At 66.3% G+C, this 27976-nt stretch overlaps 1 protein-coding gene across 1 annotated transcript; it reads left to right on the top strand.

Annotated features, from left to right (window-relative positions):
* Positions 1-27856, top strand: MUC6 (mucin 6, oligomeric mucus/gel-forming). Its single transcript, XM_065882496.1, has 43 exons — positions 1-85; positions 430-497; positions 861-980; positions 2962-3278; positions 3566-3700; positions 4256-4348; positions 4417-4712; positions 5025-5135; positions 5342-5449; positions 8597-8659; positions 9023-9263; positions 9333-9459; positions 9754-9844; positions 9925-10034; positions 10208-10415; positions 10602-10724; positions 11142-11262; positions 11370-11508; positions 11596-11700; positions 11824-11896; positions 11992-12129; positions 12390-12551; positions 12630-12724; positions 12819-12951; positions 13025-13274; positions 13352-13404; positions 13496-13605; positions 14070-14221; positions 14369-14510; positions 14597-14707; positions 15060-15245; positions 15322-15561; positions 15754-15910; positions 16095-16238; positions 16471-16533; positions 17000-17108; positions 17842-18069; positions 19060-20775; positions 20995-21708; positions 21928-24407; positions 24763-25167; positions 27279-27381; positions 27679-27856. The coding sequence occupies exons 1-43, from the start codon at positions 1-3 to the stop codon at positions 27854-27856; spliced, it is 10803 nt and encodes a 3600-aa protein (XP_065738568.1).
* Positions 27857-27976: the final 120 nt, after the last annotated feature.

A 27976-nucleotide genomic window follows, 5' to 3' on the forward strand; every position in this document is an offset into this window, starting at 1 on the left:
ATGGCCGCTGGACAGCAAGTCTGGGCCCCAGGGCTCCCCTGGGCCAGTGCCCGGCATGAGAGGCCCCGGACGTCCACCTGGTCCCGTATGGCACGTGCTGAATCCCCGTGACCAGCCAGGCAGACTGGCCATTGTAAGCCTGGGAGCCTGGCCCTGGGCCCCTCCCGACCCGGCCCTGCCCGCCCTCCCTGCTTCCCGCCGGGTACCTGGATCGCTGCCCCACCACTTCGTGCAGGACCCCCACCCTGCCGCCCATCTGCAGTTTGCCCACTTCTCCCAGCTCACGCTAGGCCCAGGACACCCTCTGGCCTGGCCCCGGCCCCCTCACCAGTGTCCCCACAACTAAGCAGGCACTTCCGGCCTCGGCAGGGCCTCTCCCCACCCCAGCTCCAACCCCGGGCTTTGAGGGCCTGGTTGTCCCTCCTCTAGCCCACCTCCTCCAGGAAGCCTTCCTGGGCTGCTCAGGGCCCTCCAACCTGACAGCCCCCCACAACCTGGTACCACCTGTTTGGGGCTGCGCGTTTGTGTTTCCCCAAAATTCATACGTTGAGGCCCTGACCCCAGGGTGATGGAATCGGGCCTTTGGGAGGCGATAAGGTCGTGAGCGTGGGGCCCCACGATGGCATCAATGCCCTCCCCCCTCTTCCCACCAGGCACAGGAGGAGCCCCCACCAAAGCCCGGCCCCGGGGGGACTGCGAGAAGAAGTGTGTGTGGGCGAGCCACCCGGTCCGGGGCTCTGCTCAGCTGCCCGACCCGGACACCCTGCTGAGAACACCCCCCATGTGCTCCCCGCCACCCTCCCACCCCCCAATGGAGGGACGGATCGTGTGCACCACCCACACCACCACCTGGCCACCAGCTCCCGGGTCACACCCACGGCGGCCGGCAGCCCCTCACGGCCACCGGCGGAGAGCAAACACTCAGTACCCGCCACGTCCGCACCTGGAGCCACAAGCAGCCCGATAACCCCTGGCCTGGGGTGAGGCTCCCGGCCCGCTGCTCCTGACCAGCCTTATCTGTTTGCTTTCCACCCAGCATCCGCTGGCACCCAGCTCAGCACAGCAACGGGCGGGGGCCGGGGACGCGCGCTGAGCCGGCCCGCAGCTGAGGGGCAGAGCGGGCACAGGGCTCTGGCCAGAAGCTGAAGACATCAGAGTCGCCTCCAGCACCTTTGGAGGTGGTGGAGACTTCGGGACCCTCAGCTCAGGGCTGGAGGCCGGGGGTTGGGGGGGAGACAGGCCCAGGAGAAACGTGACTCGGAGCCCCTGAGGGGCAGCCCCAGGTCCCGAGTGGGGTGGGAGTGGGAGTGGGTGCCGGTCGGGAGGGGCCGCTCCACCCCGTGGGGTCAGAGGTGCCCAGACTCAGGGTGGGGGAGGGTCGTTCAGAGCACCGGGGCCAGGGGGCACCCCAGGTGCTGCTCAAAGAGCTGGGCCGAGCACTGCCTCCTGGGAGCACGTCTCCCCGACCCCAGCTACGCCCCCCCGGTGGGAGGAGCAGGTGGCCAGGCCCCCATCCCGCCCGAGCTGCCTGGGCAGCAGGTGGGCATCCAGCCCCAGGCCTGCTTTCCCAGCCCACCATGGCTCAACCTGCCCCTCAGCCCCCTTGTTGTCCCCCCATCAGGCCCCAGCACAGGGCCAGGCACCTAAAATATACACAAAGGACCAGAGGCCCTGGACAGGAGAGGGGTGGAGCTGAGCCTGTCCATGAGCACGGTTCCACCAAGCCTGCGGCAGTGACTCCCCCAACCCGGACCCCCTAACCTGTCCCAGGTCCAGTCCTATGCCTCAGCCCCCTCCTGCAGCCACAGCCATGAAGTTCTGACAGCTACTCGATGGGGCTGTGGGCAGCAGTCAGCACTGGGGCTGCCCTGCAGGGGTGGGGGGCCGCACACACCCCAAATCCAGGCCCAGGAATTTTGGGGGAGAGCTGGGACCCAGGGGTAGGCGCTGGGGCTGGCAGGGAAGCCCTGGGCCCCCAGAGAAATGGCCCGCCCCAGCCCCTTGCAGCACCCTCCCTGGCTGCCCAGGCCCCTCGCCTGTGTCCCTGGCTCAGTGGCTTCACTTCTGCCCGGCAGCGTTGATCCCAGCAGCTCAGGATGGGGGTCTAGAAGGGCCAGCGAGAAGCAGGAGTTGGCCAAGGAATGGACAGGAGGCCAGGGAGCTGCGGGTAAGGTGGCTGGGATGTGGCGGGGAGAGCCTGGGTCTCCCTCTCAGCCCTCACGTGGCCGGTCCCAGCTGGCTCCAGGGTGGGGGTCTCGAGGAAGGGGCTGTAGGAAGCTGGAAGCGGTGTGTAGGGCCCTCTTCCTGGACACTAGGCTCTGGGGCTGGGGGTAGGCTCAGAGCAGGCTTCGGCCAGGGCTCAGGCCCCCTCGGGCTCCCTGCCTCACGGCACTGGCCACACAGGCGGAGGGAGCGAGGGCAGACAATCACCCGTGTGTCCGGGGTTCCGCTCCCTGAGGCCGGCCAGCGGGACCGCTCCTGTCGCCCAGCCTGCAAGGGGACAATGGCGAACGAGGGCCACACACATGCTTATCTCCCTGCCACCATTTGCTCAGCGCATTCCAGCACCCCCAGGTCAGCAGACAACAATGCCATGCTCTGTGGTTTCCCGCCAAACCACTGTGTAGAAAGGGAAAAGCGGCCTCAGCCCCGCCTTGCTGGGAGGGAACAGGACCCGGGTGCCAGCAACGCTGAAAGGTCAGAGCTGTCCGCTAATTTCAGGACCTGGGCCGCCTGCGGTGACAGATCCTGGACCGCACGGCACAACTTTCCCAGGAAACTCAAACCAAGTCACACGCACACATACATGGGCCTCTGATCCAGGCCCCGGGGGCAGCCGATTGCAATCCAGTGACATCCCACACCAGCCAGGGCCACCCCTGCAACCCTCAGGCTGCTGGGAGGTGAGCCTGGGCCCCAACGAGGGAGCCCCTTGCCTGCCACAAGCCCCACCCCACCCAGGACACAGGAGTGTCCGGAGACCACAGTCTGCCCCACCTGTCCCCTGATGTGTCCCGAGGCGTGGGCCCCCTGCAGGTGCTGGGACACACGGAGAACAGTTGGACGGGCCCGTGGGGGGAGGACCTGCTGGGAGACACCACAGCACCCAACGTGCAGGGCGCAGTCTGGAGAAGGGGACGGGGGAGGCTGTCAGAGGGAAGGGGAGGAGCCAGGGGACACCTGGGGGCCGTGTGCGGGACACCAAGGGCAGCCGACGCCAAGGCCCTGCGGTCGGGCGCCTGCCGGGCAGGGGCTAAAGCAGCTGGGGGCCCGGAAGGGTCAGGGCAGAGGGATGGAACGGGGGCCATGAGAGAGAAAGGCTTGGGGCTTGATCCCACAGCCGGTCCCGGTGGCAGGGGACCTCTGGGGGACAGCCCCACCCGGCCCCTTCTGGAGCCTCGAACTGCCCACCATGGGCTGCACCCAGGCCCTGGGGATGGCTGTGTCTGGTGGGAGACGGCCCGGGTGGCCTGTCGGAGCGCCTGCCTCCCTGCTTGTCCCAAGGTCCGAGGGGCCGTCTCCCTGCAGGCCTACAGTGTGCTCACCCTCCCGGGGCTCTGGCCAGGGCTGAGGGCCCCACCCACCAGCCTTCCCTGGCCCTCCGTCTGGAGCTGCACGAGTCCCGCTGTGAGCAGGAGCTCCCCGAGGGCAGGGGGAGCCTCCACGGAGGCCCCTCGGCAACGCCCAGGCAGACGGCCACGTGAGCCCACTCACGCCCAGACCACAGGCCCCTTTCAGCACCATCCCTCCTGCAGGGACCCCGGCTGGGAGGGTCCGGGGTAGGGGCACCCAGGGGGGCCTCCCTGGGACGCCCTCTGCCCAGCCCTGCATTCCTAGGCCTGGGGTTCTCCGAACGGGGTGCCAAGAGCATCGTGGAGAAATGACAGAGAACAGGGTGCCCAGAACATCCCACCTGCCTGCCCGCCCCCCAGGGCTGAGGCACCCGCAGGCCAGCAGCTCGCCGAAAGCTGTTTCCTGTTAAAACAACTTTCTATTAAAACTAACATTTATTTAAGGTAAACACACAGCATCTTCTGTACCTCTGAGCCGGGAGCGGGTGGCCCCGCGGAGCTGGACGGTCTGTGAGGTATGGGGAGGCCCCAGACACAGTCTCTGTGGAAGGAGCCCAGGTCCATGTGGGGCAGAACCGCCTCAAGAAGGCAGAAGCTCCCTGTGCCAGGCCCCCGGGGCTCCTACTCAGGGCCAGGATGCCCTGGGGAGGTCGGACCCGCCCTGCCCCCTGACTGCGAGACAGTCCCGTGGAAAATTCGAAACACCTGTGCCCCGACCCGCGCCTCACCCTGACCCTGACCCTGACCCTCGCCCTGACCCCTCGCATTGCGGGCGTGTGAGCTGCCCGTGGACAAGTGCCCACCGGCCTCACCGGCCTCCCGCTCCCCAGGGTGCCTCCCCCAGGAGCCATGTCCTTCTGTCCTTCTCCCAGGGGGGTGTGGGCACAGCCCCTGCTTCTCTGCCTGAGCGGGCCGGGCACCCTGAGGCTGCACAGGAGATGCCCCCCCAAGGCTGCCCCATTCCTGCCGTGCCTGAAGCAAGTAGCTCAGAGCCATGTGGGTTCAGACAACCGTTAATTAGGGGCCCCGGGGCCCAGCAGGACCGCTCCGCCCCTCCCACGACCCGAAGTCCCAGGCGGCCAGCTGAGAAGGTGGTCTCCAACAACGAGCTGGCCAGCCAAGGCCCTGCACCCCAGGGATGTGCTGTCAGCCCCACAAGCTCCTCAGGCCTCCAGGGAGGCCTCCATCTGAGCCACAGGGCCAGTGGCCCATGCGTGAGCGCCCCCCAGCCGGGACCCCACCCCGAGGGGCTTGCCCTCCTCTGGAGAGTCCCTGCCACTGGGCAGTCTTTCCTCCCAAGGCGGGGGTGGGGGCCAGTGTGCGGGCACCTTGTAGGGGTCCTGGGTCCAGGTGAGGATGAAGCACCCCCCAGAAGCTCTCTGTGTAGCACCCTAGAGGGGGTGCCCAGGCGTCTCCCCCCACGTCCTGGACAAGCCCCCTCTCAGTCCCCAGGTGCCCACGCTGACTCGCTGGACCGACCCCCAGGGAGACCCCTGGCAATTGAGGTTTCACCGGAGATGTGTGCAGGGCCCCGGAGGGTGTGTGCCAGCCCCCTGCTCAGAGGTGAGTGACAACGGGGCCGCTGCCCGCTGAAGAATTTTCCGAAGGCCAGGTCCTGATAAAGCAGCGCCCCAGATCCTGTTTGGCCACCACTGGACTGGCTGGCCGTGGCAATTACCGGACGGGAGCGTGGGGCACAAGCAGGCGGGGTGGGGCAGGGCCCCTGGCCCCTATATAAGGCGTCGGGGGAGGCCACTCGGGCCGCACAGGTGCAGCAGCCTGCCCAGTGCCCCGTGGTGGCCGCTGTCCTCTCCGCGCCATGCTCGGGCCCCAGCTGCTGCTGCTTCTCTCCTGCGGGGGTGCCCTGCTCAGCGCCGGTGAGTGGGGGGCTGCAGGCCGTGCACCAGGGTCGGCCAGACACCCTCAGAGGGCTCCCGCACGTGGGATGTCCTCCCAGGCCTTCTCGCCTCTGCGGCTTGGCCGTGGGGACACTGATGAATGGGAATGGGAGGCGAAGCCAGGCCCGGGAGGCTTCTCCTCGCTCTGTGGCTGCCCCACACTTGCCGAGGCCCAGGTCTCCGCCGGCGGCCTCGGAGCCTGGCCCAGCCCGTGGGAATCAGAGGGGACGGGCAGTCTCCTCCACAGTAGTGGGTGTGGCAGACGTGGGCGTGCGAGGCAGGGACAGTGCTGGGGCCTCAGCACTCAGAGCCTGGCCCTGTCGCTCTCCCCACTGGGCCCTGGGTCCCGAGATGCCTCTGGGGGTCCCCAAGGGGCAGCCAGAGGGCGTGAAGGGGTCCTTGTGGGCCTTGAAGTCCAAAAACTCAGGGAGAGACCCCGGCTCCACTGGGTCCTGGCTGCGAACAGACACACCACGAAGTGGGCTCTGGGCCTCAGTTTCTAGGTCTGTACGAGTGCGGGCGATGCCTCCCTTTCGTGTGGCTGCCGTGAGGACTGAAGACCTGGGAGGCTGGAAGGGGCCACCCCACCCATCGGGCTGTTGGGACGGGGGTCCCCTTCCACCTCCCCCAGGTCCCTTCGGCCAAACAACCCAGGCACGGGAGATGCCGCAGGTCTAGGAGGCTCTCACCCCAGCCCCGCCCCACAGGAGGGGCCGGCCCCAAGGGGTGTCCAATGGCCCAGGGGAAGCCCCTTCCTGCCCACCGCAGGCACCCACCCCAGAGCTCCGGTCTCCAAGCCAGCGGGACTCCTCCTGCCTGCCTCCTAGGTCCTTGCCCCACTGCCCGCTCCTTGGCGGCCCCAGAGCCCCACCAGCCTCAGCTAGCAGCCAGGGAGAAGCGCCAGGCCTGCCGTCTGGCCATGGCCCAGGCACTGGGGGCAGACTGGGGGCTCCGAGTAGAGCAGGCCTCCCCTGGGCCCGTTCCACCCCTTGCCTCCCACGAAGCCCCTTCCCCACCCCCCAGACCCCAGCTTTCCCACGAGGGGTGGTTCTGAGCACTCAGGACCCCTGCCCATCCAAGGCCGCCTCCCTGGGCCCATCCCTCGCCCTGGGGACCCCCAGACCTGGACCCAGAACCAGGGCGAGAAGGGAGGTGTTCGGGAGCCAGTGGGGCAGGGTGTAGGCCAGCAGGTGTAGTGAGGGGCATGGCTTTGGGGAGCCATGGGGGTCCAGGCTGTGAACGCTGCACGGGGCAGGGGTGGGGCCTCTCCACGTTTCAGCAAATACTCTTTGAGCACCGATTCCGTGCTGGCGTGGGGAGGCGGGGAGCGAGAGACAGGCCCTGCCCTCCTGGACCAGAGGCCTCAAAGCACAAGTTCAGACATCAGGATCTTGGGGGCTGGGGATTAAGGGACAGAGGCCCCTGAGCCGGGCCAGGGTTGACCCAGAACGGGCAGGGCAGGCAGGGCTGCCAAACGTGCAGAAGGAACAAACAGCGTGTGCCCCAGCCACCACAGGGCGCATCCAGGGGCTGAGAAAGGCCAGGGGCGGCGGACCGGCCCACCCTGCAGGCCCCGCAGGTCCCAGCCAGGGAGCTGAGCGCGGTGGGAAGCTCAGACAGTCCTAGGCGAGGAGCAGTGACGCCGCTGGGGGGCTGTCGTTCAGCCAGTGGGGCCGCAGGGCCGGGCGGGGACCAGGCAGAGCCGAGGGCCGGAGCGCAGCGAGCCCGGGAGGCTGGTGCTGGGTGACAAGGCGAAGCACGGGAGGAGCCGCTGCGAGTGGGCACCTGGGAGTGGCCCTCGGGGAACAGTGGGCGCGACTCTAGGCATCGGGGGGCCAGTGGTGAGGCGAGGAGGGGCCCCAGGCGTGGACGGGCGTGGTGGGCACTGCAGAGGAAGGCGGCCAGGTGTCACCTCCCGCCCGGCCTGGGGACCCTGTGCCTGCTCCCTGGCGTCACCCAGAGAAACAACACCAGCAGCGACCAGCACCGTGACTCGGGAGGTCAGTGTCACCCAGGAAGGCACAGACCCCGGGGAAAAGGGGGCGAGGCGGGGAGCAGCAGGGACGGGACCCCGGGGGCCGCATTCAGCAATGACTCTGCCACCCGCCGGCGCTGGGCCTCATCTCCCACGGGGCCCACGGGGCCCACGGGGCCGCAGGGAGGACTGCAGCAGGGCAGGGAGAGGGGAGGTGAGGCTGGGCCCGTGCCTCCTGCCCCGACAGTCGCCGCAAGCAGCGTCACCGGGCATTTCTCCGGCAACGGCCAGAGCACCGGGAAGCTGACAGGGAGGAAGGAAGCAAAGAAACAGCCTCTTTTAGGGCCCAGAAGAGGGAGGAGTCCTCCGCGGGCCTCAGCCTCACTCAGGCTCTGAGCTGGTGGCAGAACGCGCACAGACCCCAGAGGGAGTGGACCCGAGGGGGGCTGGGCTGGGAACTCGGCGGGTGTAGCCGGACAGCGGCACGCCGCTGGCCAAGTCACCCACAGACGCCCGGGCACCCCTGCCCAGCTCTCCCTGGCCCTCCTGCCACTTGCAGACCACCGAACCCCTCTGGGCTCAGGGCTCCTCACCCCCACCTGCAGCTACTACCCCCCATGAGGCCCACACGGGAGCCCACTGGGAGCCAGCGCAGCCAGGAGCCCCTTTATCACACGCCACCTGTGTGCACGGTGCCCGGGCTTCTCTGGGGAGCGAGCCAGTGCCTGGAGCCCGGCGGGCAGACCTGCAGGTGCCGCGGGACAGACGACGCCACGGACAGCCGGGGCCCAGCTCGCCCAGCCCTGAGCCCCACTCTCGGGACCCCATCTCCGCAGGGACCTCCCGGCTCCCAGCGCCTGCGGCCGCCGCCCACTCACTGCCCTTCCACGCGTGCGTGTGCCTGGGGGCGGGGCCTCATCCCCACCGTGTCCCCAGCCCCAGCAGGTGACAGCTCAGAGAGGTCCCTCTGAGGCAACCAAAGGAAAGGACGGCGGGGACGGCGGAGCTCGTACAGCCCAGGAGCAGCCCTGCTGGCACTCCCCGCACTCCCTGCCGTGCCCCGGGCCTGGCTCACCCGAAACACGCTGCCGGCCACAGCCCTCAAGCAGAGCTGGGCAGCCCCACACTGACCGCGGGCTCTGTCCACGCAGGTCTGGACGACAGCTCCTTGGTGCCCCCAGGCCTCCGGAGGCTGAAGGACTCCCCGCAGACAGGTGAGGGTCACGGCAGCCCACTGTCCCCGTGTCCACCGGCCATGGCCCTGCTACAGGGTAGCCGTGTCTGGTGTTTCCACAAGGGCCCCCAGCTATGGAAGAGCCTCAGACCACCCTCCCCTGGGGGAGACAAGCCCCTGCTGCCCCCTGCTGGATGGGGGCTAAGCTGCAGCTTCAGCGCCACAGACCCCAACCACAACAGAGGCCTGCGCTCCCGTAGGCAGGGGGTGGGTGTGGGGCGCGGGACCCTTCTCCCGCCCACCCCAGGAGGGCCTGGAAATTGGGAGGCCTCTTGTCTGCCAGTGTGGGCTCCCCGGGGCCCCAGACCTGCCCCACCCGAGACCCCGCCCGCTCCCTCCACAGCTCCAGACAGGGGCTGGTGCTCCACGTGGGGGCCCGGCCACTTCACCACCTTCGACGGCCACACATATGACTTCTCGGGGACCTGCAACTACATCTTTGCGGCCATGTGCAAGGATGCCTCGTCCACCTTCGGCGTGCAGCTACGGCGAGGGCCCAGCGGGAACATCTCCCGGGTCATCGTGGAGCTGGGGGCCTCTGTGGTCACTGTGCGGAAGGCGGTCATCTCCATCAAGGACGTGGGGTAGGCTGCAGAGTCGGGCCGGGCGGCTGGGGCCCCGAGGGGCGGCCGCTGACTGCTGTCACCCTGCAGGGTCGTCAGCCTGCCCTACACCAGCAACAGGCTCCAGATCACACCCTTCGGCCAGAGCGTGCGGCTGGTGGCCAAGCAGCTGGAGTTGGAGCTGGTGGTCATGTGGGGTCCAGGCGCCCACCTCATGGTGAGGACGCGTCAGGGGACTGGGCGGTGGAGCTGCCCTCCTGGGGATTGGGGCCCTGAGCCCGGCCAGGAGCCTGGGCTTTTTGTTGGCTCAGTTCCCTCCAGCGAGCACGAATGGAGGTCCCCTGGGAGGAGCCGGGCGGACAGACCCTGGGGTGGCATGGCGCCAGGACCCTCCCCGTGAGGGGTGCTCTGGGCCCCTGGAGCAGGCGTGAGCAGCTTCCGAGGGGTCCTGGGGCCCTGGGAGTCCTGTGCGCCTCCCCGCCCACCCGACGGCGGTGCCTGACCCCTCCAGGTCCTGGTGGAGAAGAAGCACATGGGCAAGATGTGTGGGCTGTGTGGGAACTTCGACGGCAACGAGGCCAATGAGTTTCTGAGCGAGGACGGTAGGTGGGCGGAAGTGGTGGGGAGACCCCTCTGTGGCCCAGCAACCATGGTGCTGACCCTGCCCCACCCCTCACCCCAGGGCAACTCCTGGAACCCCCTAAGTACGCCGCCCTCCAGAAGCTGGATGACCCCAACGAGATCTGTGCCTATGAGGCCATCCCCAGCCCCCGGGTCCCGCAGGCAGAGAACGTACGTGAGGCGGTCGGGCTCCCCGGGGCCAAGGGGGCCCTTCAGCCAGGGTGGGGCTGGCTCACGGGATCTGGCAGGGTCCCGAGGCCAACGACACCCCCAGACTGCCAAGTCACACGCGTGGTGTGGGATGTGGCCTTGACCCCTATGACCCTGAGTGTCCCTGTGCCCAGGCCCAGACCTGCATCCAGTTGCTGACCCTGGTGTCCCGCGAGTGCAACGTGCCCAAGGAGCCCTTCCTGCTGAGCTGCCAGGCGGACATGGCCACGTGTGCCCAGCCCGGCCGGCACCACTGCAGCTGTGCCACGCTATCCGAGTACTCGCGCCAGTGCAGCATGGCTGGCCAGCCCGTCAACAGCTGGCGGGGCCCTGGCCTCTGTTGTGAGTCCTGGGGAGGGTCGGGGGGAGGGCCAGGGCCCCAGACACGATGCCCCCAATCTCCCCTTGTTTGAGAGACAGAGAAGACCCAGGTGGAGGAGGGGCTGGCCTGAGTCCTCGGCCAGGGTCGGGTGGGTGGCCAGGCCCTGGGCGCCCGACCCCTCTCACGAGGGCCACATGGGCCTGCAGCTGTGGGCCAGTGCCCAGCCAACCAGGTGTACCGGGAGTGCGGTGAGACCTGCGTGCAGACCTGCTCCAACCCGCGGCACAGCTGCTCCAGCTTCTGCACCTTCGGCTGCTTCTGCCCGGAAGGTGAGGACAGCTGCTCTCCCAGGACCCTTGGAAAGGAGCCTGGAGACAGGGCATCCGCTCCGCCCACACCCATGCTCGGAAACCCCAGACACTCTGCGGGTACTTGGCCCAGGGAGGGCTCTGCCTTCACGGTGTTCACAGACGCCCCGGGCCAAGGCCGCATGTGCCAGTCAGCAGGGAGTAAGGTGGTGGGCAGAGGCGGGGTTTGCGCTGGACAGGGCCCACTGCCCAATGAGGAGCGGCACCTAGCACGAGAGGGCGGGAGGCGGCGAGGCAGGCGGGGCTGAAGGCGGAGGCTCTCCTGGGGCACCCCCAGCCCCCTCCCCCCGGGCGGGACAGGGTGGGGGAGGGGCTGCCCAGCAGGAGGGCGGGAGGGGTCTCCGCGCCCCGCAGCCCCAGGAAGCCCCTCTCCCGCAGGTATGGTTCTGGACGACATCTCCAAAAACCACAGCTGCGTGCCTGTCCCCCAGTGCCCCTGCATGCTCAGTGGGGTAGTCTTCGCCCCTGGGGAGGTCACGACAGCCGCCTGCCAGACCTGGTGAGCGCAGGGCAGCAGGAGAGGCGTGCAGGCAGGCTGGGGGCAGGGAGGGGGATGCTGCGGCCTCAGCCCTGGGGGCCATCTGGGTCACGCCTCCTCGCCCACAGCCGGTGCTCTGGGGGCCGCTGGGAGTGCGTGGAGCAGCCCTGCCCCAGGCGCTGCGCCCTGGAGGGCGGCTCCTTCGTCACCACATTCGACGCCAGGCCCTACCGCTTCCACGGCACCTGCACCTACATCCTCCTCCAGGTAGGAAGCAGCCTCCGCCTGGGGGCCGCCACGGCGGGTCGCCGTTGACAGCCCGGGCCCCCTGTGCTGAGCCGCCCCTCCTCCCAGAGCCCCCAGCTCCCCGACGGGGGCTCGCTCATGGCCGTGTACGACAAGTCTGGGTACTCGCACTCGGAGACATCGCTGGTCGCTGTCATCTACGTGTCCAGCCAGGTGAGGCCACCCCGCCTGCCACCTGCGCCCACCCGGGGCCCCAAGCAGATGCGTCCCAGCTCCCCCTCCACCCTGCCTGGCCCCAACTCCCAGCCCCCCGTAACTCGGCCACCCTCCCCGCAGGACAAAATTGTGATTTCTCAGGACGAGGTGATCACCAACAACGGAGACACCAAGTGGCTGCCGTATGCGACTCGTACGTCCTCAGCTCCCCCCCCCCGCCCCCCGCACCCGGGGCCTCACGAGCCCGCTCCCAAAGCAGGCCGCCTGCTGAGGCCCCTATCCCCTCAGGCAACATCACGGTCTTCAGACAGACATCCACCCACTTGCAAATGGTCACCACCTTCGGGCTGGAGCTCGTGATCCAGCTGTGGCCGTTGTTCCAAGTGTACATCACTGTCGGGCCCCAGTTCAGAGGCCAGACCAGAGGTGAGTCCCTCCCCCGGCTGCCCCGTCCCTGCCCAGCTCAGCCACTCCAGAAGAGGAGGGGCCCAGCAGAGCCCTGCACTGACCCAGGGTGTCGGGCACTCACGGCCCAGGCCAGCTCCACCTGGCCGGCTGGTCCTCCCTGGGGTGTAGCCAGCCATGGCCTCTCGCCCGGGGTGTGGTTAGGGGAGAAGATGGGCTTTGGGGAGGGCGGGGCAGGACAGGGGCCTGGGCCGGTCCACCCTCACGTCCGGCCGGCCCAGGGCTCTGCGGCAACTTCAACGGGGACACGACGGACGACTTCACGACCAGCGTGGGCATCACCGAGGGCACCGCCTCGCTCTTCGTGGACTCCTGGCGGGCAGGGAACTGCCCAGCCGCGCGCGAGCGTGAGACCGACCCCTGCTCCATGAGCCAGCTCAACAGTGAGTGCCGTCCAGGAGGGCCGCGGGGTGGGCGGGAGGCCCCGGCGGACGGCTGACCCACGCCGGCCTGCCCCCCAGAGGTGTGCGCGGAGACCCACTGCGCGGTGCTGGTGAAGAAGGGCACGGTGTTCGAGAAGTGCCATGCCGCCGTGGACCCCAAGCCCTTCTACAAGGTGGGCGGCCCCGTGGGCAGCGGGGGCGGGGGGGTGGCGCAGGGGGCACCCTCGGGGTCCTGGGTGGGCACCCACGGCCCCTGTCTGCCCACAGAGGTGTGTGTACCAGGCCTGCAACTACGAGGAGACCTTCCCGCACATCTGCGCCGCCCTGGGCGACTACGCCCTCGCGTGCGCCTCACGGGGCGTCCTGCTCCAGGGCTGGAGGAGCCGCGTGGACAACTGCAGTGCGTATGGGCCGGCGGGGCTGGTGCCACCCACCACACCCCCGCACCGGGCCTGACTCCGGGTCCCCCGCAGGCACCCCTTGCACAGGCAACCAGACGTTCAGCTACGACAGCCAGGCCTGTGACCGCACGTGCCTGTCTCTGTCCGACCGCGAGGTCGAGTGCCACCCCAGCGCCGTGCCCGTGGACGGCTGCAACTGCCCCGAGGGCACCTACCTGAACCACAAGGCTGAGTGTGTGCGTGAGGCCCAGTGTCCCTGCCTCCTGGACAGCTCCAAGTTCATCCTGGCCGACCAGTCCACCATGGTCAATGGCGTCATCTGGTGAGCGAGGGGTCCAGAGGGTGGCCGCCCGCCCTGCAGCCCAGCCCAGGCGGCGCTCACGGGCCTCTCTCCTGCAGCTACTGCGCCAACGGGCGGCTGAGCTGCCCGGCACCGCCTCAGATGCTCTTGGGTACGTAGCTGTAGCCGAGGCTGGCGGAGCTGGACTGTGGGTGCCTCGGCCCCTCTGGGCCCACCTCACCCCATGCCCCTTGTCTCTGCAGCTACCTGCTCGGCCCCCAAGACGTTCCAGTCCTGCAACCAGTCCTCGGAGGACAAGTTCGGGGCAGCCTGCGCTCCCACCTGCCAGATGCTAGCCACCGGCACCCCCTGTGTAAGACCAGGTGGAGCGAGGGCAAGAGTGCTCCGCGGAGGGCAGGCTCCACTGCCCGGGGTGCCGGGGACACCCTGGCTTAGACGTTCCCACGGCGGACGCCCCGACATCTTCTCCTTGGCCCACAAGAAGAGTCCCACAGACCCCTCACGAAAGGCGGGCCATGCTCCATCCCCACCGTCCCGTGATGCGCGTGACCGGTGGCGTGGCCGCCGGCTGTGCTCCTTTGTGGGCTCCCTGAGGACCGTGGGCCCTGCCAGCTTGGGGTGAGGGTACACCAGCCCAGCCATGCCGCAGAGGTGATGCCCCTCAGAGAGGGGCAGCTGTGCTAAGGGAAGTCCCAGAGCAGGACGGACGCAGGGAGCAGGTCTGGGGAGAACGCTGGGGAGTCTCAGAAGGTCCCAGGGCTGCAGCGGCAGCAAGCAGGGCCACCCTCCAGGGGCCACTGACCCTCCTCCCTGCAGGTGCCCACCAAGTGTGAGCCTGGCTGTGTCTGTGCCAAGGGGCTCTACGAGAACGCCGGCGGACAGTGTGTGCCCCCCGAGGAGTGCCCGTGCGAGTTTGCAGGTGTCTCCTATCCCCAGGGCGCCGAGCTCCACACGGACTGCAAGAGCTGGTGAGCCACAGCCCTACCCACAGACCTGGTGGCCCAACTGTCCTTAAGCCCTTGGGGCGGGCAGGGGCCCCTACCAACCCATGAGGTCAGGGTCCTACGGGGGTGCGTGTGCCCCAGTCACCCCAGAATGCCCTGCTCCTCCCACAGCATCTGCTCTAGGGGGACGTGGACGTGCCAGCAGAGTGCCCACTGCCCATCCACCTGCACCCTCTACGGGGAGGGCCACGTGGTCACCTTCGATGGGCAGCGCTTTGTGTTCGATGGCAACTGCGAGTATATCCTGGCCACAGTGAGTGCTGGCCTGGGCCACAGGGGGGCCATGGGGGGCCCAGGGGTCCACAGGGCCGGCTCCTCCTCGGCGCCATCTCCCCACAGGACAGCTGTGGTGCCAGCGACTCGCAGCCCACCTTCAAGATCCTTACAGAGAATGTCGTGTGTGGGAAGTCGGGTGTCACCTGCTCACGGGCCATCAAGATCTTCCTGGGGGTGAGCAGGCGGGTGGCCTTCCCAACCTCCCCCCAGGGCCCCAGGGCCTGGCCTCTCGGGGCCCTCACGGCCCTGTGCCCTGGCCTCCACGCCCACATCACGGGCAGCAGTGTCCCCGGAACTGGACAACCGTACAGCAGGTAGGGGTTCTCCCACAAGCCTGACCCTCAGTCCTCGACACAGTTTCCAGCATGTTCTGGAACCTTCTGCCGACAGAAGGCTCTAGAGGGCAGACCCCCCCAGGCCAGGGCTGGCCCTGCCATGGAGAGCTCAGGCCGGGAGGCAGAGCCCAGCGGCATTTACTGGCCACCCAGGACGTGGGCAGGCATCCTGTGACAGCCGCACCCCACAGGGCCTGTCCATCATGCTGGCGGATAGGAACTACACAGTCAGCGGGGAGGACCCCAGCGTGCACTTCCGGGTCAAGGCCAGCTCCATGCACCTGGTGCTGGACGCCACCATCAGCAGCACGTACAACCTGACCCTCACCTGGAACAAGCACATGACCGTCTTCATCAAGATCGCCCGTGCCTCCCAGGTACCGCCGCCCCTGCCCCGCAGCCCCAGCGAGTGCTGAGGCCCTGCCCGCGGCCGCCTGACACCAGCCCCCGCAGGGCACCCTCTGCGGCCTGTGCGGCAACTACAACGGGAACATGAAGGACGACTTCCAGACACGCAGCAAGTACCTGGCGTCCAGCGAGCTGGAGTTCGTGAACTCCTGGAAGGAGAGCCCGCTGTGCGGGGACACCACCTTCACGCAGGACCCCTGCAGCCTCAACACCTTCCGTCGCTCCTGGGCGGAGCGCAAGTGCAGCATCATCAACAGCCAGACGTTCGCTGCCTGCCACGGCCAGGTGCCCCCCCCCGTGCCCGTCCTCCCCTGGCCGGCGCCCCGGGCTCAGCGGCCAAGCCGTCAGGGCCAGGTGCCCCCCCCCCGTGCCCGTCCTACCCTGGCCGGCGCCCCGGGCTCAGCGGCCAAGCCACCAGGGGAGGGCTAGCCGGGAGGAGCCTGGCCCCGCCCTGACGCTGAGGGCCGGCCCCCGCAGGTGTACCACCTGCCTTACTATGAGGCCTGCGTGCGCGACACGTGTGGGTGTGACACCGGCGGGGACTGCGAGTGCCTGTGTGACGCTGTGGCCGCCTACGCCAAGGCCTGCGTGGACAAGGGCGTGTGCGTGGACTGGCGGTCCCCAGACTTCTGCCGTGAGTCCCACTCCTGCCCAAAGGCCTCCACAGGGCCACAGGCGGAATGTCCGGCTGCAGCGCTTCCCCAGGGCAGGGGGCGGGGGGCGGGCAGCACCCCCAGGGAGGCAGAGGCACCCTGAGCCCACTGGCAGGTGCGGGCTCCCGGGCCAGCTCTGCCGCCTGACGGTGCCCTTCCCCACAGCCATCTACTGCGACTTCTACAACACCCACACGCAGGTGGGCGGCGGCAAGTACCAGTACGCCCAGGAGGCCAACTGTACATGGCACTACCAGCCGTGCCTCTGCCCCGCGTCACTGCGGAGCTTCCCGGGGACCAACATCGAAGGTACTGGGCGCAGAGAAGGAGATGGGAGGAGGGGAAGGCCTGGAGGGATTGGGACTGCTGGCGGGTGGGATGTGGGGGTGTGTCTGACAGTGCGGACCCAGGCAGGCACCTGCGCCTGGGGATCGGGGGAGAGGCCAGGAGAGCCGGGGCTGGGGGGGCGACCAGGCCTGGGGAAGAGGGGCTTCTGGCTCTGGACACTGAGGTCTGGCTGTTCTCTGCACACCCCCCTCAGGCTGCTACAACTGCTCCCAGAATGAGTACTTCGATCACGACAAGGGGATGTGCTTGCCATGCAGTAAGCTCAGTCCACTGCCCAAGAGCCCCCCACGCCCCCGCCCAGAGTTCACAGCTCCTGCCCAAACCTCTGGCCAGCCTCCCAGCACCCCCACTCCCCAGGGGCACAGCCAGAGACCAGGGCAGCCAGAGACACAGGAAAAGGGATTGGCCCTCGCCTCCCTTCCCCTCCCCAAACATCCACTCACCCAGCCTGCGGCCACAGGGCACACCCAGGCCCCGCCAGCCTGCTGGGGTGTGTGGGTGCAGAGCAGGGACCTCCTGGGAGTTCAGCAGCAGGCAGCCCAGTGGGCACTGGACACCACCTGCAGCTACCCTTGGGCAGCACCCCGGCTGGCCCCTCCACTCCCTGCCAGGCCATCGGTGCAGAGGTGGGAGGAGGGGAGAGAAGACGGGGAGCAGGGGTCCCAGCACTTCTGCGGTAGCTCCATCCCCCGTGTCCTCTGCCTCACACCCTGGGGACACAGCCGAAGGCTCTGAAGGGCCCAGGCAGGCGGAGACGGGGCCGGGAGGCAGCACCGCCAACCGCCCCTCCTCTTGCGGCGTCATCACCCACCGTGCCACTGCCCACGGCAGGTGACTGCACACATGCAAGGTGCCGAGGTGAAGCAGGCTCTCTCCCGGGGCTCCTTCCCGGCTCCACCAGCCAGGCTGCAGCCAGCCCAGCCTGTGTCTGTCCGCCCAGCGGCCGCAGCCAGGCTTGCAGGTGTGGGGCGGGGCAGGGTGTAGCTGCGCTGGCCCTGGGCTGCTCGGCACATTGGGGGCGGCAGATGCTGACCAGGAAGTCAGACGGGAGGGGCTCGGTAGGCCCCACTGGGCCCTGCTGCCTGGCCACCAAGCACAGCAGGGCCAAAGGATACACGCCCTGCCGGGAGCCCCCACTGCCATGAGGGCCGCTGCCCGGCCCGCGTGGCTTGGGGGCCCAGCAGGGAAGTGAAGGGCTCCTCCCAAAGGGTGTGCCAGAGCAGCTCCCTACCCAACAACAACAGCATGTGTGCCACACTCAGGCTCCCACAGCACGGAAACCAGGCCCACCACAGCCGCGGCCAGCACCACAGTGACCCCCAGCACCACTGGGCTGAGCTCCACCAGACCCTCGCCAAGCTCCCCGGCCACACCTGAGGCCCCGATCCAGACACCCAGCCTTCCGGCCACGCCAACGGCCACAGCCACAGCCCCCACCACCCAGACACAACCAACAGTCTTCTCAGGAGGTAGGGCCCCCGGGCCAGGGCCCCGGGGTGGGTGAGGAAGCACCCGTGGCAGTGCGGACGGGGCTGAAGGGGATGTCGGGCGCTGTTCCCTGCAGATTCACCTCGAACCACCTCCACCGTCACCACACGGGCCACATCGGTGCCGGCCACCACGGCCACTCGAAGGCCAACAGCCACGGCACCCACCGTGACCCAAGCCACAACACAGCCCACAGGATCCTCCCACGACACAGCCACACGGTCCACAGCTCGGTCCACAGCGCGAACCACAGCAGCCCCGCCAACCCCGGCAACATCAGGGACCTCCACAGTGTCGCCCGCAAGTAAGCATGCCACCACTGCCTGTCCCCACAGAGGGGCCTCAGCGGGGCAGCCCCAGTGCCCAGCCCAAGCTGTCAGGGGCCGCGTGGAAGACAGCAGCCTTGGGCCACCCCCACGACCACACAGGACCAGCTCAGGCCCGAGGGAGGCAGCAGCTGGCCTGACTCAGCACGCTCCTCTTTGCACATCTCCCCCGCCACGGTACCCAAGCGCCCATCCACCACGGCCACCCCCACCAAGGGAATCCACAGGCCCCAGAGGATGCCGGGGCTCCAAAAGTCCCCTGACCCAAGTGCAGGTCCCAACTCTGGGGCAGGGCCCCAAACCTCCGATTACCCTGACAGCAGGCGAGAAGAGAAGCCCTTTCCCAAGGCCAGCAGCAGGGGAGCCACGCAGGGATAGCCGAGCCCACCTGAACAACGGCCGTCCTGAGAGTAGCGTTGGGGGACAGAGCCATGCAGGGCTGCCGGGGAGGGACCCCAGAGCCCACTACAAGCAGCTAAGGGCAACAAGGGTCCACAGAGAATGCCGGGGTGGGGCTTGGGAAAGGAACGAGACAGTCATTCAGAAAACTCCTGGACACACCACCAGGGACACACAGAAGCCACACGGGAGGAGGACGATGTGGAAGGTGTGGGTGATGAATGAGTCACACCCAAAGGCAGGGTAACGAGGAGGAGTGAACTGACCACCACTGTTTTCTACAGCGTTCTCAACACACCGTTGGACCCCTAAAAGCTCTGTCAGCCAGGAGACACAGCAGACGGACCTCCCACGACCCCCGGAGAGCACCACAAGCCACAGCACAATGCACACCAGTCCACTGTCAAGAGCCACCACTGCTAGGGTCGAGGCAAACACCAGTCACACCACACACTCTGCATCCAACCCCCTAACACACACCGCCACAGCCACACCCCCCATGCCACACACCCCTATCACCACTCACTCCACCCCCATCCTTTCTGTCCCCACTACCACCCACACAACAGGTCCGCCCACGGGAACACCCTTCTGGACTGCCACCACCTACCCCACCCCATCACACCCACAGACGCTTCCCACCAACGTGTCACCATCTGCCACCTCCTTGGTGGCTCCAACCTCTCACCGAGTCACCACGTCAACAGAGTCCCACGCTACCTCCTCCAGCCCAAAGCCAACTGGCACCCCACCCACATCGACACATGTCCCTGTCACAGAAACAGAGCCTACACCCACAGCCCCACCACTGACAAAGACCACGACAGGTACCGCCACACCCACAGCCCCACCACTGACAAAGACCACAACAGGGACGGCCACACCCACAGCCCCGCCACTGACAAAGACCACAACAGGGACCGCCATACGCACAGCCCAGACCACAACAGGGACCACCACACCCACAGCCCTGCCACTGACAAAGACCACAACAGGGAGCACCACACCCACAGCCCCGCCACTGACAAAGACCACAGCAGGGACCGCCACACCCCCAGCCCCACCACCGACAAAGACCACAACAGAGACCACCACACCCCCAGCCCCACCACTGACAAAGACCACAACAGGTACCACCACACCCAGAATATCACCACTGACAAAGACCACAACAGGGACCGCTACATCCAGAACATCACCACTGACAAAGACCACAACAGGTACCACCACACCCAGAATATCACCACTGACAAAGACCACAACAGAGACCACTGCACCCCCAGCCCCACCACTGACAAAGACCACAACAGAGACCGCTGCACCCACAGCCCCACCACTGACAAAGACCACAACAGGGACCGCCACACCCACAGCCCCGCCACTGACAAAGACAACAGGAACCGCCATACGCACAGCCCAGACCACAACAGGGACCACCACACCCACAGCCCTGCCACTGACAAAGACCACAACAGGGAGCACCACACCCACAGCCCCGCCACTGACAAAGACCACAGCAGGGACCGCCACACCCCCAGCCCCACCACCGACAAAGACCACAACAGAGACCACCACACCCCCAGCCCCACCACTGACAAAGACCACAACAGGTACCACCACACCCAGAATATCACCACTGACAAAGACCACAACAGGGACCGCTACATCCAGAACATCACCACTGACAAAGACCACAACAGGTACCACCACACCCAGAATATCACCACTGACAAAGACCACAACAGAGACCGCTGCACCCCCAGCCCCACCACTGACAAAGACCACAACAGGGACCGCCACACCCACAGCCCCGCCACTGACAGAGACCACAACAGGAACCGCCATACGCACAGCCCAGACCACAACAGGGACCACCACACCCACAGCCCTGCCACCGACAAAGACCACAACAGGGACCACCACACCCACAGCCCCGCCACCAACCAAGACCACGATAGGGACTGCCACATCCACAGCCCCGCCACTGACAAAGACCACAACAGGTACTGCCACACCCAGAACATCACCACTGACAAAGACCACAACAGGGACCGCCACACCCACAGCCCCACCACTGACAAAGACCACAACAGAGACCGCCACACCCACAGCCCCGCCACTGACAAAGACCACAACAGGGACCATCACACCCACAGCCCCACCACTGACAAAGACCACAACAGAGACCGCTGCACCCCCAGCCCCGCTACTGACAAAGACCACAAGAGGGACCGCCGCACCCACAGCCCCGCCACTGACAAAGACTACAACAGGGACCGCAATACGCACAGCGCAGACCACAACAGGGACCACCACACCCACAGCCCTGCCACTGACAAAGACCACAACAGGGACCACCACACCCCCAGCCCCGCCACTGACAAAGACCACAACAGGGACGGCCACACCCACAGCCCCACCACTGACAAAGACCACAACAGGGACCGCCACACCCACAGCCCCGCCACTGACAAAGACCACAACAGGGACGGCCACACCCACAGCCCCGCCACTGACAAAGACCACAACAGAGACCACCACACCCACAGCCCCGCCACTGACAAAGACCACAACAGAGACCGCGACACCCACAGCCCCGCCACTGACAAAGACCACAACAGAGACCACCACACCCACAGCCCCGCCACTGACAAAGACCACAACAGAGACCGCCACACCCACAGCCCCGCCACTGACAAAGACCACAACAGGGACCACCACACCCAGAACCCCACCACTGACAAAGACCACAACAGGAACTGCCACACCCAGAACCCCGCCACTGACAAAGACCACGACAGGGAGCACCACACCCACAACCCTGCCACTGACAAAGACCACAACAGAGACCGCCACACCCACAGCCCGGCCACTGACCAAGACCACATCAGGGACCGCCACACCCACAGCCCCGCCACTGACAAAGACCACAACAGAGACCGCCGCACCCACAGCCCCGCCACTGACAAAGACCACAAGAGGGACCACCACACCCAGAACCCCACCACTGACAAAGACCACAACAGAGACCGCTGCACCACCAGCCTCACCACTGACAAAGACCACAACAGGGACCGCCGCACCCACAGCCCCACCACTGACAAAGACCACAACAGAGACCGCTGCACCCCCAGCCCCGCTACTGACAAAGACCACAAGAGGGACCGCCGCACCCACAGCCCCGCCACTGACAAAGACTACAACAGGGACCGCAATACGCACAGCGCAGACCACAACAGGGACCACCACACCCACAGCCCTGCCACTGACAAAGACCACAACAGGGACCACCACACCCCCAGCCCCGCCACTGACAAAGACCACAACAGGGACGGCCACACCCACAGCCCCACCACTGACAAAGACCACAACAGGGACCGCCACACCCACAGCCCCGCCACTGACAAAGACCACAACAGGGACGGCCACACCCACAGCCCCGCCACTGACAAAGACCACAACAGAGACCACCACACCCACAGCCCCGCCACTGACAAAGACCACAACAGAGACCGCGACACCCACAGCCCCGCCACTGACAAAGACCACAACAGAGACCACCACACCCACAGCCCCGCCACTGACAAAGACCACAACAGAGACCGCCACACCCACAGCCCCGCCACTGACAAAGACCACAACAGGGACCACCACACCCAGAACCCCACCACTGACAAAGACCACAACAGGAACTGCCACACCCAGAACCCCGCCACTGACAAAGACCACGACAGGGAGCACCACACCCACAACCCTGCCACTGACAAAGACCACAACAGAGACCGCCACACCCACAGCCCGGCCACTGACCAAGACCACATCAGGGACCGCCACACCCACAGCCCCGCCACTGACAAAGACCACAACAGAGACCGCCGCACCCACAGCCCCGCCACTGACAAAGACCACAAGAGGGACCACCACACCCAGAACCCCACCACTGACAAAGACCACAACAGAGACCGCTGCACCACCAGCCTCACCACTGACAAAGACCACAACAGGGACCGCCGCACCCACAGCCCCACCACTGACAAAGACCACAACAGAGACCGCTGCACCCCCAGCCCCGCTACTGACAAAGACCACAAGAGGGACCGCCGCACCCACAGCCCCGCCACTGACAAAGACCACAACAGAGACCACCACACCCACAGCCCCGCCACTGACAAAGACCACAACAGAGACCGCCACACCCACAGCCCCGCCACTGACAAAGACCACAACAGGGACCACCACACCCAGAACCCCACCACTGACAAAGACCACAACAGGAACTGCCACACCCAGAACCCCGCCACTGACAAAGACCACGACAGGGAGCACCACACCCACAACCCTGCCACTGACAAAGACCACAACAGAGACCGCCACACCCACAGCCCGGCCACTGACCAAGACCACATCAGGGACCGCCACACCCACAGCCCCGCCACTGACAAAGACCACAACAGAGACCGCCGCACCCACAGCCCCGCCACTGACAAAGACCACAAGAGGGACCACCACACCCAGAACCCCACCACTGACAAAGACCACAACAGAGACCGCCACACCCACAGCCCTGCCACTGACAAAAACCACAACAGGGACCGCCACACCCACAGCCCTGCCACTGACAAAGACCACAACAGAGACCGCCACACCCACAGCCCCGCCACTGACAAAGACCACAAGAGGGACCACCACACCCAGAACCCCGCCACTGACAAAGACCACAACAGAGACCACCACACCCACAGCCCCGCCACTGACAAAGACCACAACACAGACCTCCACACCCACAGCCCCGCCACTGACCAAGACCACAACTGGGACCGCCACACCCAGAACCCCGCCACTGACAAAGACCACAACAGTGACCGCCGCACCCACAGCCCCGCCACTGACAAAGACCACAAGAGGGACCGCCACACCCACAGCCCCACCACTGACAAAGACCACAACAGGGACCGCCACACCCAGAATATCACCACTGACAAAGACCACAACAGAGACCGCCGCACCCCCAGCCCCGCCACTGACAAAGACCACAAGAGGGACCACCACACCCACAGCCCCACCACTGACAAAGACCACAACAGAGACCGGCACACCCACAGCCCCACCACTGACAAAGACCACAACAGGGACCGCCACACCCACAGCCCCACCACTGACAAAGACCACGACAGGGACCGCCACACCCACAGCCCCGCCACTGACAAAGACCACAACAGAGACCGCCACACCCACAGCCCCGCCACTGACAAAGACCACAACACAGACCTCCACACCCACAGCCCCGCCACTGACCAAGACCACAACTGGGACCACCACACCCAGAACCCCGCCACTGACAAAGACCACAACAGAGACCGCCGCACCCACAGCCCCGCCACTGACAAAGACCACAAGAGGGACCGCCACACCCACAGCCCCACCACTGACAAAGACCACAACAGGGACCGCCACACCCACAGCCCCGCCACTGACAAAGACCACAACAGAGACCGCCACACCCACAGCCCCGCCACTGACAAAGACCACAAGAGGGACCGCCACACCCACAGCCCCACCACTGACAAAGACCACAACAGGGACCGCCACACCCAGAATATCACCACTGACAAAGACCACAACAGAGACCGCCGCACCCCCAGCCCCGCCACTGACAAAGACCACAAGAGGGACCACCACACCCACAGCCCCACCACGGACAAAGACCACAACAGAGACCGCCACACCCACAGCCCCACCACTGACAAAGACCACAACAGGGACCGCCACACCCACAGCCCCACCACTGACAAAGACCACGACAGGGACCGCCACACCCACAGCCCCGCCACTGACAAAGACCACAACAGAGACCACCACACCCACAGCCCCACCACTGACAAAGACCACAACAGAGACCACCCGAGCCCAGAACTCAGTCAGCACAGCACTACCACAAAGCTCTAGCTTTAGCTCTACATTATCTTCTCCATCTCCTCTAAACCCAAGCCAAAGTCCTTTCACCACTTCTGTTTCTGTGTCAAACCTTCCACATTACCCCTCGTCTTCATCCAGCACCTCCACTCTCTCCTCCCTGCCCACTACTTCCTCTCTTCCTTCTCACACGTCCTCACACACCACTCCTCCTTTTATATCATATTCCCCATCACCTTCGGCAGTTTCCACTTCACAGAGCATCCCAACCGCTAGTTCAGCTCCGCACAGCCCTTCCCCCTCTACACCCGTGACCATATCACATACAGCCCCCCTGTCTGCCAGCCGCTTTTCCCCAGCCACCATTGTGTCCGTCAGGCCCTCCCTCTCACCCCCATCCTCTCCCACGCTGTCCCCTCTCCCCACTCCCAGTACCATGGTCCTGTCTACATCCCAGACCACAGCCAGCAAGCCCGCCTCCTCAGCTCTGTCCTCTCGGTCCACTACCTCAAAGTTCACCTCTCTCACGACCCGAGTCCCCACGCAGGGCCTCCTGTCTTCTACCCTGGGAGTGACAGCCATCCCAAATTCCCCAGCCACCAACCTCACCACCAGACAGCCAAGTACCACCAGGCTGCCGGCCAGCGTATTCCTGACCGGTTCCATCACTGCGCATGGAAGCGCCTCCTTTCCCACTGCCGGGTCCTCTTCCACCAGGGGCCAATCCATCTCCTCTCTCGTCACATCTCTACCCAGCTCTCCAGGTGAGTGACGTCTCTGCAGCCACCTCACGACCCGTGGCGCACGCTTCTTCTCAGTCTTGCCTCTCCACTCTGGACAATACTCTGGGTCACTCCCATGGGATCTCCGCCTTTGCTCGTCCCCTCACATTTCCTGATGACCCTACGGGCACTGCCTCTCGGCCTCTGCTCCCACCTCTACTGCACCCCATCATGACCTGCACACACCCACAGAGGCTGGCCCAGCCCTTGCAGCAGGTGTGTCTCCTTTCCTCCCCCTAAAGCCTTCACTTCCCTTGCCTGGGGATGGCCAGGCAGTGCAGGGCACTGAGCAGACTCGGGGTCGGGCACAGCCTGGGGGAGCCGCAGCTTGGCCTCTGACCAGCCCTGGAGTGCCATTCCAGGCCTCTGAGCTTTGGTGCTTCAGCTGTGTCCTGGGGGTGTCTAGAAGGACAGGGCCCCCACCAGCAGGCAGTGGCCAAGTCACATCTCCCCCAACCCCCTCTCCAGCCTGTCCTCTGCTGTATGTTGCTTACGTGTTCTCGGGGTCTCTCCTCAGCCTTTCTTGGCCAGGTCCCAGATCCTTTCTCCCCTCTTCTCAGGGCACAGCTCCAGTGAATTCCAGTCTGGCCTAAATGGGCACCTGGCCTCTCCCAGGTGGCCCCCTTCCCCACCTCAGGGCCTGACTGTCCTGCACCTGCCTCCCTCAGCCTCCCACCCCTCCACGTCCCTGCTGCAGTCCTGGCCTCCCTTTGAGGTGACCCTCCCTCAGCAGCCTTCCACGGCAACCCTCTGCAGAGCTCAGAAGGACCTTGAGTTTCAACTCTCGCAACCCTCCCCCCAGTTGCAGAAAGCAGGCACGCGCCTCACCCCAGGTGATCGTCGGGGCCCGAGCTGGGACTAGCGGCCGGGGCGCCTGCACTCCAGGGTTGGCGCCCACCCAGGTCTCAGTGCTGCAGATGCCTCCGGCTCTGCTCTACCTTCCTGCCCCAGGCCTGCCTAAGCCCACCCTGTCCTCCAAGGACACCCCCTCCCCTGCACGGCACCCGTCCCCTGAAGCGGGCTCCCCTCTCACACCCCCAGCCTTCCCCCAGCAGGACTGTCCACCACTGCAGGACAGTATTGAAAAAAAATGTGTTTTTTCTTGTGGGACAAGGACTGGGTGGAGACTACCCAGGAAGAGGCGACCCAGGGCGTGGGGCAAGGGAGCAGGAGAGCAGGAGGGGAGGAGGGCTGGGGGCAGTGGGAGCCACAGGGAAGACCCCCGTGCCCGCCAGGCCTCTCGTCCCACCTCCAGTGGAAAAGCAGGGCAGGCTCGAGGCCACAGGGAGGCCTTGGAAGGGGGCAGGTGGGAAGGCAGGAGAGACCGCGCAGGCTTTGCTTTCTCACTCAAGTCCCACTGGCAGTTTCTAACGGCAGCAATGCTCTGCCAGCTGTCAGGGCGCCCGCTACAGTCTGTCCACTGGGACAGATGCAGGACGGAGCTCACAGCCAGGCCCACAGCCCTGCAGGGAGCTCTTGTGATGCCAAACGTGCCCTCAGGGGATGCTGACATCCTACCCCATCCCTACCGCAGGTACTGAGCCCAGCAGACCAGAAACACCTGTGCCCACAGGTTGGTGTCAGGGCAGGAGGGGAGGTGGAGAGGGAGGCCGGGGCCAGTGCTGGGAATCTGCCTCGTCCTCTGAGAAAACCCTTGACCCTGGGGGACTCCCAGTGTAGCCAACTTTCAGGAAGAAAACACACAGTGAGAGACTTGCTATCAGGCTTTGTTCCCATGCAAAGCCGTGAGGTCTGAGCTCAGCGGGGCTCGGACAACGGGAGACGGCCTGGGGCAGGGGCTCGAGTGCAGGGTGGGGACCCAGGGAAGACGCCACGGTGGGCACTAACGTGCTGGCGGCGCCCACACGGCCGCACCCAGATCATCTAAGCTGTCAGGCAGCTGGCAGCCTTCCCTTGGTGGCGCCGGCACTATCCACCGTGCCACAGGAAAAGGGGTTTAAAAACCCGAGGCCCAGAGCCGTGTGTGTCAGCTCCTGCCCTCGAGAGGGCCAGGTGTGGCGCCCCCAGAGGCCACACCTGTCCTCCAGCCCCACCACAGGGCCACCATCTGATGCCTGCCTCTCGGCTCCCAGGGACCTGCAGCGTGAGGGAGTTTGAGGAAGAGGTCACTTACCAGGGGTGCACGGCCAACGTGACGGTGACCCGCTGCGAGGGCGTCTGCGCCTCCTCGGCCAGGTGAGCCGTCGGCCCCGTGCAGCCCTTGTCCAGCTCCCGGACTTGGAACCCGCCCTGCTCGACAGAGGCGCTCCCGGTGGGAGCTGGGGAAGATCCCCTGAGAGGTCCCGGCCCAGGCAGCATGCTGCCCCATCGGGTGGCCCCGGCCCGCACCCACCTCCACCACACCTGCCGGGAGCCGGGGAGGTCAGCGACGCAAGGCCAGCCCCTCCGCGAAGGCGCAGCGACCGGGGAGGGGCAGGAGCGCTCCCGAGGCCGCCGGCCTGACCTGCGCTCCCCGCCACCGCCCCTCCGCAGCTTCAACACTGACACCATGCGAGTGGACGCCAAGTGTAGCTGCTGCCGCCCCCTCAGCTCCCACGAGAAGCAGCTCGTGCTGCCCTGCCCGGACCCCAGGGTGAGGGGGCGGCGGCTGACGCTCACGCTGCAGCTGTTCAGCGGCTGCGCGTGCCGCTCCCAGCGCTGCGGAGACTAGAGACCTGGCCCCGGGAGCGAGGACCGAGCCGCGCCGCCGGCACCCGCTCACCCCGACCCACTGTGCCCAGCAGCCCCTTTCCTAGGCACAGGGCATGGCCTCAAAGAGCCCTCAGACGCA

This window comes from Phocoena phocoena, chromosome 8, assembly GCF_963924675.1.
Source record: "Phocoena phocoena chromosome 8, mPhoPho1.1, whole genome shotgun sequence".
Lineage (NCBI taxonomy): Eukaryota > Metazoa > Chordata > Mammalia > Artiodactyla > Phocoenidae > Phocoena > Phocoena phocoena.

Coding starts and splice junctions, on each gene's coding strand:
- MUC6 (XM_065882496.1), top strand. CDS start 1: ATGGCCGCTGGACAGCAAGTCTGGGCCCCAGGGCTCCCCTGGGCCAGT. Junction 9,845..9,924: donor TGAGTTTCTGAGCGAGGACG/GTAGGTGGGCGG, acceptor CCCTCACCCCAG/GGCAACTCCTGGAACCCCCT. Junction 13,405..13,495: donor ACCGCCTCAGATGCTCTTGG/GTACGTAGCTGT, acceptor TTGTCTCTGCAG/CTACCTGCTCGGCCCCCAAG.